A 12,784-nucleotide genomic window follows, 5' to 3' on the forward strand; every position below is an offset into this window, starting at 1 on the left:
CTGCTTTCAATAATTTTTCTTTGTCTTTAATTTTTGCCAGTTTGGTTACTATGTGTCTCGGTGTGTTTCTCCTTGGGTTTATCCTGTATAGGACTCACTGCACTTCCTGGACTGGGTGGCTATTTCCTTTCCCATGTTGGGGAAGTTTTCGACTATAATCTCTTCAAATATTTTCTCTGGTCCTTTCTCTCTCTCTTCCTTTCCAGGCACCCCTATAATGCGAATGTTTTTGCACTTAATGTTGTCCCAGAGGTCTCTTAGGCTGTCTTCATTTCTTTTCATTCTTTTTTCTTTATTCTGTTCCGCTGCAGTGAATTCCACCATTCTGTCTTCCAGGTCACTTATCCGTTCTTCTGCCTCAGTTATTCTGCTATTGATTCCTTCTAGTGTAGTTTTCATTTCAGTTATTGTATTGTTCATCTCTGTTTGTTTGTTCTTTAATTCTTCTAGGTCTTTGTTAACATTTTTGCATCTTCTCGATCTTTGCCTCCATTCTTTTTCCGAGGTCCTGGATCATATTCTGAATTCTTTTTCTGGAAGGTTGCCTATCTCCACTTCATTTAGTTGTTTTTCTGGGGTTTTATCTTGTTCCTTCATCTGGTACAAAGTCCTCTGCCTTTTCATTTTGTCTATCTTTCTGTGAATGTCCACAGTCTGCTCTTGATCACTCTCTGTAACTGCTCTTCATGAATGAGTGAGCAGTCTACAGAGGAGCTGTCTACAGTTCCACAGAGCTGGAGTTAGAACCCAGAGCCCAGGACTCCTCCTGCCAGCCTTGGTTCCTGCATCTTTGCCTGCAGTGACCTCCTCAAAAGCTTTTAAGCTAGTCATCTGTGGCCTGGCCCCAACTCTGGCTTCATATCAAAAGCACCTGGGGTACTTGTTAATTTTCAGATTTCTGGGCTACCAGAGGGCCTGATCTGCGACAGTAGGCACAGAAGAGTTCTGTAATTCCTGGTCTAGGTGCCTGTTGTCTCACCACTAGACTCTGAGCTCTTGAGACAGGGACTGGATTTATTCCTAGCGCTGACCACAGTGCTTGGCCCACTTCAGATTTCAGTACATATATGCTAAATGACTGAGAGACCTTCATTTTGTTTTGCCAGAACTTTATTCAAAGCTCTTTATTCACTCAGAGCCTCAGCACATCTCTACAGAAGAGAAAAGAATTCTCAAAAAAAAAAGTCAGAGAGACTGTATGACTTGCACAAAATTTCTCAGCAACCTTCAGACCATAGTAAATTCTTAATGTTTGGGGCAGAGGGCCAAGGACCCCTTGATGACCTAATGAAACTCGAATTTTCTCAGAAAGATGCATGCATACATGGAACATTGCCTACTAACTTTGGGGTTTCACAATCCTTGGGAGCCTCTAGGCTGGGGGATGGACACTACATTAAGGATCTCTATTGCAGTCCAAGGAGGAAAAGTTCATCTTTTCTAATAACTAAGTGTGATAAAGACTGTTGTTAATAGATTTCCAATTTATAACTAGGCATATGGTGACCTAGACTTCAGACTACATTTCCCAGCCTCCCTTGCAGCTAAATGAAACATGGAATTAAGTACTAGTTGATCCAAACATAAGCAGAAGTAATGTATACCACTTCCAGGTTGTGCCCTTAAAGGGAAGAATGTGCCTCCCTTTTTCTGCTTCCATCATCCCCACAGCCTCAGCTCCATCACCTGCATCACAGTTTACAACAGCAGACGGGGTCTGATCAGACCTTTCCACTCCTTCCATATCCTGCCAACCTCTGGCTGGCTGCCCAGATGCTCAGGTCTCACATAACCTTCACCTGCCTGGGCCCATCAAGCTGGTCTCTAATGGAGACACACCATTTACAACATCCTTGCTAATTTCTCAACATGACACAGCCCCTTTCCTCACGGAGCTCATCCTCTACAGAGGGAGACACAGGACAAGGGACCTCCACACACCAGGCAGAGAAGGATGGGTACCAAATGAGAACAACACAGAGCAAGGGCTCTGGGACTTGATCATGTAATAATAGTGGAAAGAGACCTGAGTTCTGACTTGGCCACACTTGTAGTGTGACACTGGACAAGACAAATTTCCTTTCTGTTCCCAATCATGTGTCAACTTAGTGTTGGGGACCACATACTAGTGAAGGTATTCCTCAGCCCCAACCCTCTGGTTCTTGATATTTCTCACAACACCTAGCATATCATGGGTTTGTGCTATTGTTCTGTAATGCTTCAGAAGGGGACTGGTATTACTTCCAATTCACTCAGGTTAAGAACTATAGTAATAAATTCCACCCATGATCTTGAAGGACTTCTGTGGCAGGTGACTTGACTCCCCAAGTGTGTTCTATAAAACTGAATAGTCCCAGTGGAAAAGTCATGGGGATGGATATGGTCTCCTGGGATCATCCAGTCCATCCCCCTGCCTCTAAGCAGACTATATAACCATTCTATGCCAAGAATGGGAGGTCTTTACAGAGAGGATTCCACCTCACCTGAAGAGGACTCTCACCATATTTATCTATTAGGGAAGACATAGTCATAAATAGCCTAAATCCCTGCCTTTTCAACTCAAACCACTTCCCCTGAGTCTAATCTCTGTGACTGTAGGGAACAGCTGGCCACCACTGTCTCCTGATGACCCTTCATAAACATTTATGGGACAAAGGTAAGGTGTGCCCAGTTAACCCAGGCCATCTTGGTATCTGGGCAATTGCATTGACAGGAATTTGATTTTCTGTTTCCTGTGCAGACTTGAAGCTCTGCATAAAAGTGCTCCCTTCTACACTTAACATCTGCAAAGTGTACCCCACCCACCAAATAAGGTCACATGCCAGGGGCCTCCAAGCCCACTACGGTTTCTGCTGGACAAGAGTGAATGAGCCATAAGCACACACCACCAGCTCATTGATTAGCCCACACCCCCTTCCTTGGTAGTTGTTCTGCAAGAGCCTAACTGGGTTGGGTTTACAACCAGCTCGTAAGTGGCATCCACAGTGTAACATAGAGCCAGGGTGGACGAGGCACAGATGTGGGGTCAGAAGACTTAGATTCTTATTCCCATTCCACAGTACAAATTGGTTGCCCTTGGGTGAGTCACATCAGCTCTGTGAAGCCTCAGTTTCTTCATATGTAAAATGGGATTAAGATCTCTGACCATGTGGCCTCACTGGTGTGCTGAGAAATAATAATGGGTGATAAAGTGCCCATCAAATATAAACCTGTGTCATAACTGTTGATGATACTGCCACGGTGGCTGCGTAACACAGCAGGCTTCAAAGTGGGTTGCCTGGACGGGGAAGCATGAGGAGAGTCACATGTTAGAACTTCTAGTTATATTTATTTTTATTTCCTGGGTGCAAATTTCTTTGAAGGTATGTTTTATAAAGTACATATTACATTGTATTCATAAAGACTGAGCACTCACTACCTGCTGCTGTTGATCACTTTAAACAAATCCGATCATTTAAGCCCCATGACGTAGGTACTCTATTATTATGCCCATTTTATAGGTGAGAAAATGGAGGTGGCTCACAGAGGTTGAGTCAATTAGCCAAAGTTACACAGCTGCTAGGCACAGAAATCCAAAATGGAACCCAGGGTGTCTGGCTCAAATCACATTCTCTTTTCCACTACTTGCCCTGTCTGGTACAGAAAGACATCTATCATTTACAGTAAATCACATTTTGCATATGCTTTATACTGTACATAATATGTGAAGAATTATAAGTAGCTAACATATCTTGAAGGGTGTGCCTAAAATAGTTTTCTGAGAGTGCCACATAATCAAAAAAAATTGGGCCCACCTATTTTACAGTCTAAAGGGGGGACAGGAAGCTTATTGCCCTCACAGCAGGGCTGGGGCTGCAGTGAGGTTAAGTGAGGTGCCTTGGGCACACAAATTAAGAAGGTGCGCACTCTCAAGGGCCTGCAAGCCTGGCCCTGCCTCCGTAGCATTGCCGGGAGCTAGGGGAGGCTCTTGGAAGCCACAGGAAGACAAAGACAAGAGAGAAGGGAAAAGTCTGCCTTATTTATTGTTCTCAAACCCCTCAACTCCTGTGCCCCCAAAGCCCTGGCTGAGACCTGCCCACCTCCAAAGGGCTCCAGGGGGTGGCAGGATGAAGATCCTGGAGTGTGGGCAGTGGGTAGGGGGCCAGGAGGGTGACTAAATGAAGATTCCCTGCCAGCTGGCTGGAGGGGACACAGGGAAGAGGAGTTCCAGACTCGGCTCTATGACCTTGAGCTTCAGACTGGTGAGGCGTAAAATGGGAACAAGAAAAATCCCTTCCTGGAGCCCGCACAGGTTGTGTGAGAGGGTGCTCTGCCTCCTTCAAGGTTCTATATGGATAGAATGCTATTAAGTGCTTTGTAGCAAGTTGCACTGCATTACATTCTGTGGCTTCTCCACTGAGTTACTCTAGAATTAACTCTTGACCCTGCCCACCTTCTACCCATGTCCCTTTATTAGGTTGCCTTCCCAATCTGATAACTGGAGGTGGGGTGAGTATCTCATCTATGGTGACCTCAAAAAGTGAGGTGCCCTCACCCCAACTCACAGCAGTTCTGACACCCTTTGGTTCTGACTGCTGTTGCCTACACAGAATCCCCACAGGGCTGGGGGTGGTTGGGTAGGGGACTTCAGGACAGGGGAACAGAGGGACCACCAGGCAGAGGGCTCCCCTGCCAGCACAAGCCCTGACTTCTACAAAGGAGATTTCTCCCAAAGGAGACTGCCCCCTGCCCTGGGCCAGTGGACCAGAAAGGTCAGAACCCCTACAGTCAAAAAAAAAAAAAACCACGCACACAGAAAATAAAGACAATTTGTGAAAGGCTGAGGGAAGCTGTCTCTCTCTTTCAGAACAAGCAGAGTTCATCCAAGCTCACAATGGGGGTGGGAAGGGCATGTTCTTCTCCAAAAACAGGCCTGGAGAGACTAAAGGGCTTAAGAGCCTTACATCCACCACCCAGCTTCCCAGCTCCATCCTGGCACTGGAAGAAATGAAGGTCTGAAAGCCTGGTTTCATCAGGCATGCCTGACTGTCACCGAATGTCACAGTGGCCCAAAGGTTGCCTATGCCCTGAGAGTTGAAAGACAGAGGGACAGAAGATAGCTTCCTAAACCCCTCAGTGTCTGTCTTTCCCTATGACCAACACTGCCCTCAGCCACTCAAATGTTGGTGAAAGACTCATCCAACCAGAAGCTCACATCTGGGAACCAGTATGGGTGCTGGGGAGCGGAGGATAGCTGCACTGCCTCTGGGTTTCCTCCACTCACAGCCTAAGGCCCATTGTTATCCAAGACTTCCAAATTTTGCAAAACTTGAAAAGAAAATTACAAAGTATTTCCTTCACAGCTTTTTCCTTTAACAGAGGGGAAACCGAGGCCCGTGTAAAATAATTTGCTCAGGTGGCACAGGGATATTGGCAGAGCCAGGCCCCCTCTCCCCCATCCACTGCTCTCCTCATCATACTCTGTTAGCGCAACCGCCAAGGAGATAAGTGGGCTGGTGAAGCGTGCCCAACGGACTCCTCCGGCCCTAGTGCGCCTCAGGTGGATGCCCACCCAGGGAATCCCGTAAGGAACAAGGCGTCTTCACCACTCAGGAGTTTAGAAGCCCAGAGGTCAAGCGAGGGCCAGAGGTCAGGCAGTGCCGAACCCGCACCTGCAGAGCTTCCAGCCCTCATCGCTTCTCCCAGGGGCCCCTTTCCTGCAGCATTTCCTTCTGCGCTCTGCGTCCACACCTTGCGCTCTCCTGGCCCCCAGCGCCGCGCAGTGCGCCACCGCACCAAGGGGCAAGCGCGAAATTGGAGGCGCCTGGAGGGGCCTCACGGCCGCCCGGGCGGTTTCCGTTTCTTCCTTTCTGGGGAGGGAAAAATCACACAGCCCTGTTTGTTTCCCCAGTACGCGCGGGCGCGGAGCCCGGCATATGGACATTTCGCGCTCCGCATCTGTGTCATTTGTCGCGTTTTCTGTGGATGTCTGCGTGTGTGTATGTGTGTGTTTGAGGCCCGGGCGCTGGGAACAAACGTGCATCTGTTAAATTTGACAATAAAGTCCTACAGCGAAGCTGCCAAGACTGGGACAGCGGGTGGGGGCGGAAGGCAGAGAGGGTGGGGAGAGCTGGAGTCTCAAAAGGCTACGTCAAAGCGCCTGGCCCAGGTATTATGTCGGGAGAAGGTGAGGAGAGCAGCTGCTCCTTCTCTTGGGGTGTGTATGGGAGCGAGGGTGCGTGTGTCCCTGTGAAGAGTACACACCGATCTGCTCAACATATGTCGCCACAAATCACAGTATCTCTCCCTCCTCCCACCCCCCACTCCCTCCTAACTGAAGGCAGAGCAGAGAGAGGCGCTGAGAAGAGGCGCCGCTTCAACAGGTGTCTTGGTGCGCAATGCACCTTTTCACGCATTCACTGTCTCCGTCCGCGGCGGAGATAATGTAGACACTTTGTTTCCAGGCGCTGCGTGCGAGCTACGGACGCCCGGGGGGGGAGGCGGCCCTAGGCAGGGAGGGGCATCTGCAAATAAAGACCTCGGATGCTCCTGAGGTCCGGGGCCCTCTCTTCCCTTTGTTCGAGGACTCCCCGGGCCGGAGCTCCCTCGTGCGCCCTGGGGGGTGGCATATGGCGCCCTCTCACCTACCCAAGAAAAAGAACCGGCTACCCATTCAGGAGCGCACGAGCTCCCTGAGTCGGGGAGGGGGAGTCTCTGGGGGAATAACTTCTCTCCCAAAGCAAATGAGGAGCCCTCCTTATCTCTCCCCACCCCACCTCCGCCATCCTTTCAGCTGGCGCAGCAGCCGTTGGGTGGGGAGCAGAGCGCAGGGCAGCACCAGCCTGCGGAAGCGCCCCAGCTCCCGGCAGATGAAATATGGGGCTGGTGAGCCCCTGGAGACCATATGCTTTCAATAAAAGAAGACAAATAGGACCGAGATAGGCCTTGCAGCCAACCTGTTATAAATGGGTGGCAATTGGGCCAATGTACACGGGGGAAGGCCAGGGGAGGCGGGGGAAGGCCTGCTCCGTGCCAAATCCATGTGTCAGCTTCTGGGACAGGTGTGCCCAGGGGCCAGGGGCCAGGTCTCCCCCATCTGGGTTTATCACGGCAAAGGTAATATCGTGCTAACTATGAGTAAACAGTCACTGTGAAAACGAGAGAGGGTTTATCAGAGGCAAACTAGTTGGGGGGTGGCTTAACAATAAAGTTGCCCGCCTTGGGAGCAGGTGACGGCTGGCTGCGGGACTCCCGCAGTAGATGTTTTCCAAAGCACTCCACTTTACAATCTCTTGTAATTATTTATTAAACGAAATCTATTTATTATTATTTTAGCAAACACTGGAGACAGGTGGGGCTTTCTTTTCGTCGTCTCCTTTTGTTTGAAGGGCTGTTTGAAGTGGCTAGTCTCGGCCTGGGCAGCTCGCTCGCCAGATTTTTGTCTTGCCCTCTTTCAGTGCGGAGGCGAAGGCGAGAGAAAGAAGCCCCCTCCTCTGGCAAGCCATTAGCTATTCAGCCTCCTGTGGCCCCCTCTCCATTCCCCTCGTTTCTCAAAGAGCCCCCAGGCACTGCTAAGATTCCCCCCGCCGACGGGAAGGCGGCAGGGCAGACCGCTGCCTTCCTTCTTTTCCAATCTGCCCGCGGTCTCCAGGCATCAGGCTGTCGCCTCTCTCCTGGGCCCCCTCAGCCTCCAGGCAAGCCTAGGTCTCAGAGAGTTGAGGGGCGCGGGGTTCCCAAAGGCCTTAGAGGCGGTGGCCGGCCGGGGGCTTCAGGAACAGGCTTTGCTCCCGGCTGGAAGAGCCCTTTCACAAATAACCGCCAGCGCACACTGAGTTATCACAGCCTGCGCCTCCGCCGCCAAAAGTACAGGAATTAACTTTGGAGAGGGGGCTGCGCATCCTCTACAGCTGAAAGGGAAGACGTGGATCCTTGATCTCTAATCCCCCAGGACTCCTCGACCTCCGGCCCCACCCTCCAGACCAGAGGAAGGGCTGTGGAGAGTTCTTGAGTGCCTCAAGGAGATCGCTGCCCCCGGCCGCTGCGCGCTCCTCGCCCTGTGTTTTGCGCAAAGCAGGAGTGGTGGCGGCCCACAAGCCCTGGAGAGCCCTGAGCTGGAATGACGCTGGGGAAGCTGGATAAGAATTCTCAGAAGGTGCCAGATTTCTCTCCCAGTCAAGAAGATTCCCAAATATCCCCAGAATCTTCCCTGGTGCAGAAAGCTTGCCCTGCGGCTCTCATCAGTACACATGGGCCACCTGAGGCAAGACTGAGCCAAGGCGAGTCCCGCCTTCAGTTCTCATCTGAGGGCCACTGCAGGATGAGAACCCTGGTTGTGGGCTGCTCTTCAGGCCTCCAGGGACCCATAGGGGTGCTTTGATCCCTTATGGCCAGGGCTCCCTCCTTGGAGCCAGGGTGGGTCCCCTAGCCCTAGGGAAGCACGCTTTGGGTTTCCTCTCTCAGATCCTAATTTGCAGGATAGAAATCAAGCAAGGCAGGTGTATAGGGTGTGAAAGTAGAGAGATGGAGCCTGAGTGGATACTGGCTCCCCTTGGCACTGGGAGATGGGGCCACTATCCTTTTTGTCCTCTGACCCTGTCATTCCTCATAGACCCAGGACTTCTATCTTCTACATTTGGGGATGTCTGGTTTTGCCTTGAAAAAAAAAAATTTCCCCCAATCAAAGAGAGGCAACAGCTGCAAGGGAGAATCTAGGACTAGGAGTCTTAGGACCTGAGTTCTATGTGATTGTGCTAGAACTTGCTGTGTGACCTTGTGTTGAGTCACTTACCCTTTCTGGGCCTTGACTTTCCATCTGTAAAATGGGCCTAAGGGGCTTCCCTGATGGCGCAGTGGTTGAGAGTCTGCCTGCCGATGCAGGGGACACGGGTTCGTGCCCCGGTCTGGGAGGATCCCACATGCCGCGGAGTGGCTGGGCCCGTGAGCTGCTGGGCCTGCGCGTCCAGAGCCTGTGCTCCGCAATGGGAGAGGCCACAATGGTGAGACGCCCGCATAGCGCAAAAAAAAAAAAAAAAAAAAAAAAAAAAATGGACCTAAGGTTCTCATTCTCATGACTAGAAGACAAGTTTGGAGCAAGTTGTGACCTAAGGGAGGAGCAGCAGCAAAATGTGGAACTCAGGAGTCTCGGTAGCGTCCCTTTGTTGGTCTGGAGCCTGGCTCCTAGCTTCAGTTCCCAAGCAACAAGGGAAGGAGCCTCTGCCAACAGCACAGCAGCTGAGATCCTGAGGACAGCACTGTCACCTCCTCGCAGACCTAGAGCCCTGGCTCCCTGGCTCCCAAGCATATCCACCCTCTCTTTGCCTCAAGGTAACTTCGCCCTCCGAGCAGACTGGGCAAGTGTCAAGAGGCTGTCACTAGGGCAGATATGCAGACCTACTTACCTCATTCCCTCACCCTATCCCCTCAGTTTCCCTGCTGGGTCCTGCCCCCCTCTGCCAGCTTCCAGAGGCTCAGGTTATCTGGTTCTGCTAGAAAGTGAAGCCTTCGGGGCCTGCAGAGACTTAATCCAGACCCGGGTCTTCCCAGACTCAGCTTTCTCCCCGGAGGCACACTCACCCTGACTGACCAGAAGCAGAAGACCACAGGGTGTCCAAAGCAGAGACAAAGGGACAGGCAGGGGAAGAAAGGAGGGATGGTGTGTTCAGACTCACTTTTATTTCCACACATTGCTAACTGGGGGTCTTGAAGACACCCTGCCTTGTGCTCACTGCCTGACCCCTGCCTAGGGGGCTGCACCAGGTAGTGCAGGCAGCCCCTGCCGGCCTGTGATTGGACAGGAGGACTAAGGGGAGAAAGAGTTGATCTGCTTCTTGAAGCACCAGCACTCCAGGGGCATTTAAAATACACAGGGGCTCGCTGTGAACTCCTGGCCCTCTCCTAACCCCTTCTCATCTGAGCTCTTCCCCCACAGGCCCCGGCAGATTGCTAGGGTACTGTCCACAATTGGCAGTGGTGGAATGCCCCTGGAGGTCTCACCATAGCCACCCTCCAACTCTGAGGCACGATAAAAATGTCTTAGGTTTCTGATGGGTGGTGGGATGAGGGGAGAGGTTCTAAGCACCTACATCTGAGCATGGGGCATCATCTCAGGGCATGGTGGGGGACTCGTCATCCCCAGGCAAAGGTCTCTAAGTGGCAGGGACATAGGCAGGATCTCTCTCTGTGGTCACCCTGTGCCTCCTCCCAAAATAGAAAGGGTCAGTGAAACATCACCCTCTGTATTTCCTAACCTGACCCATAGAGGAGGAGAGCAGAATGGCACTAGGAATTAGTGGATGCTCCTCCAAGCTGACAGGACACCTGGCTCCTTGTCCTTTCAGAGTGGTTTGGGGGCAAGCTGTCTCCTTTCTGAGCCTCAGTTTCCCCTTGTGTAACACACGGGGATTGACCTACCCTACTGACTTCTCAAAGCCCCCTTCAGGGTACCAAGAAAGGGTCTGGACAGCTGCCAAGGAAAGCCAGAATAGGAGCAAAGCGGTTTGGGGCCGCCAGACGCGAGCCAGACAAGGCCCTTCTCACTGGGCGAGGCTCTTTGAGGAACCGAGAGTTGCTGGGACAGAGCCCGCGGAGAGAAAGCAAACAGAGCGGCATTCCCCTCCCCCGACCCCATCCATCCCTTTGTCCGGAATCCAGCTGTGCCCCTCGAAGGGCGGAGCGGGCTCGCGTGGCGCGGCCCCCTGGCCCGGGCGCTGATTGGACGGCGGCGCGGGCAGCAGCGGGGCAGGCACGCTCCTAGCCCGGGCGCAGCAGATAAAGCGTGCCAAGGGGGCACACGACTGGCGGCTCAGAAAATCTGCAGGGTCTCGCAGCCGCGCCAAAAGACAGCAACAGAGGCCCGGGCGCCCCTTTACACTTTTCTTCTCTGGGGGCGAAGAAACTTTCCAGCGGCGGCGCCTGCTTCTCAGCTGAACTTGCAGACGAAAAAGCCAGCGCAGCTCATCGCTGCTCTCACTGCCTACGGCTCTCTACCCCTTTGCGCCCTACAACAAGGTAACGCCTGGGAGGGGAAAGGGGGTCCTCTGGTCCGGCGGGGGTGGGGGGTGGCTTTCTCTCGATTTTTCCCACCTGGCCCCAGGATTGGGAACTGCGCCCGGGTGACTGACCCACTCTCACCCTTACCTCTTACCCCGCCGCAGGATGACCCCTCATTCCTCGTGTGCGCCAGCTGTCCAAGTGACCCACGAGACGGAGCAGCCCTTCCCGGGTACCTCGGACGACGAAGTGACCTGCGTCGCATCCGCTCCGCCCAGCCCCACTCGCTTGCAGGGGAACTGCGCCGAGACGGAAGGGGGCGGTTGCCGAGGGTCCTCAAGGAAGCTCCGTGCGCGACGCGGAGGGCGCAGCCGCCCCAAGAGTGAACTGGCTCTGAGCAAGCAGCGACGGAGCCGGCGCAAGAAGGCCAACGACCGCGAGCGCAATCGGATGCACAACCTCAACTCCGCTCTGGACGCGCTGCGCGGCGTCTTGCCCACCTTCCCGGACGATGCGAAGCTCACCAAGATCGAGACGCTGCGCTTCGCTCACAATTACATCTGGGCGCTGACGCAGACGCTGCGCATAGCGGACCACAGCCTCTACGGCCTGGAGTCGCTTGCGCCTCACTGCGAGGAGCTGGCCAGCCCGGACGGCTGCTCCCCGGGAGACTGGGGTTCCCTCTATTCCCCGGTCTCCCAGGCAGGCAGCCTGAGTCCCGCCGCCTCGCTGGAGGAGCGCCCCGGGCTGCAGGTGCCTGCTTCCCCTGCCTGCCTGCACCCTGGCGCCCTGGCTTTTTCAGACTTTCTATGAAGGGGCCTGTCCGCTGCTGGGCAGTGGGTGATGGTAGAAAGGGAAGGGGCGGAAGCCGTCGGAGACGCCCGGTGGAGGCCCTCAGGCGTACTTGCTCCTGCTGCCTCTGGCTCGCTGACCCCTGGCGGGCCCAGGCGCCCAAGAGGGTGGCAGGCAGGGTTCAATCCCTTGGTCTTCTGCGCCGAGCCAACTGCAACCCTCTGCTGCTGCCCGTGCGAGTGGGCACTGCAGGCTCCGCGCGTTTTAGGCCCTCTCCCTGTGGCCACCCCAAAATCTCATGCAGAAAAGACAAGAATGATAGCACTACACAGCAGGTGACACCCACTGTCTCCACCACCCTACCCTCACCAAAGTCTGTCTGCCCGTCTGTCTCTTACCACTCCTCCCCCAATGCGGCTTAATCCAATATTTGGTTTCTCAGCACTTGCTCCTGTTGCCCAGCGTGTCTTCTTCAAGGATGCCGCCGACCTCCTCTAGTCCCTATCAAGCCCCGGGGTTTGGGCCTCTCTACTCTGCCTTAATTCACGAAGGCGATCCTCTGCCTTCTCCTTGTGCAATTCGCGGAGCCATTGCCCTCCCAGGGGCGGGAGACGAGGCTATGAACGGGGAAAGCGCCAGTTCGGCTGGGGGAGCACCTCCACCACCACCCTGCAAACTGAAGCACCCTTGTCTTAAAAAAATCAGTTTGTAAATTATCTGATATCTTTTGAAATGAATTTTTGTCTGGTAAATTATATGGCCCCTCCCCTGTTTTACACGTTTGTATTTATTGATGAGATTTCACAGTGGGAAAAGTTTTTATTTTGTACATAAGATGATTTAGGGACTGGTGAATGAGATTTTGAACCAATAAAAAGAAGCCTGAGCAAGGTAACTTGACGGTGCAGAGGGGAGGGGCCCGCCTCTGTGGCTGGGGTTGGGGGAGGAGGGCCCTGTCCAAGGAGAGGGATGAGAGTTTTTCTGGGGATCTGGAGCCGCTCCTGAGGCCTGGTCTGAGAAACTA

At 53.1% G+C, this 12,784-nt stretch overlaps 1 protein-coding gene across 1 annotated transcript; it reads left to right on the forward strand.

Annotated features, from left to right (window-relative positions):
- Nucleotides 1-11,102: 11,102 nt before the first annotated feature.
- On the forward strand, nucleotides 11,103-11,878 carry NEUROG3 (neurogenin 3). The gene has a single exon (XM_024765571.1). The coding sequence runs from the start codon at nucleotides 11,134-11,136 to the stop codon at nucleotides 11,779-11,781; it is 648 nt and encodes a 215-aa protein (XP_024621339.1). The 5' UTR covers nucleotides 11,103-11,133; the 3' UTR covers nucleotides 11,782-11,878.
- The last annotated feature ends 906 nt before the right edge of the window (nucleotides 11,879-12,784 follow it).

The sequence above is a fragment of the Neophocaena asiaeorientalis genome, unplaced genomic scaffold, assembly GCF_003031525.2.
Source record: "Neophocaena asiaeorientalis asiaeorientalis breed wild unplaced genomic scaffold, Neophocaena_asiaeorientalis_V1.1 scaffold31, whole genome shotgun sequence".
In the NCBI taxonomy this organism is placed as follows: Eukaryota; Metazoa; Chordata; class Mammalia; order Artiodactyla; family Phocoenidae; genus Neophocaena; species Neophocaena asiaeorientalis.

Bases quoted from the DNA above. Each gene is read 5' to 3' on its own strand.
- NEUROG3 (XM_024765571.1), top strand. From the start codon at position 11,134: ATGACCCCTCATTCCTCGTGTGCGCCAGCTGTCCAAGTGACCCACGAG.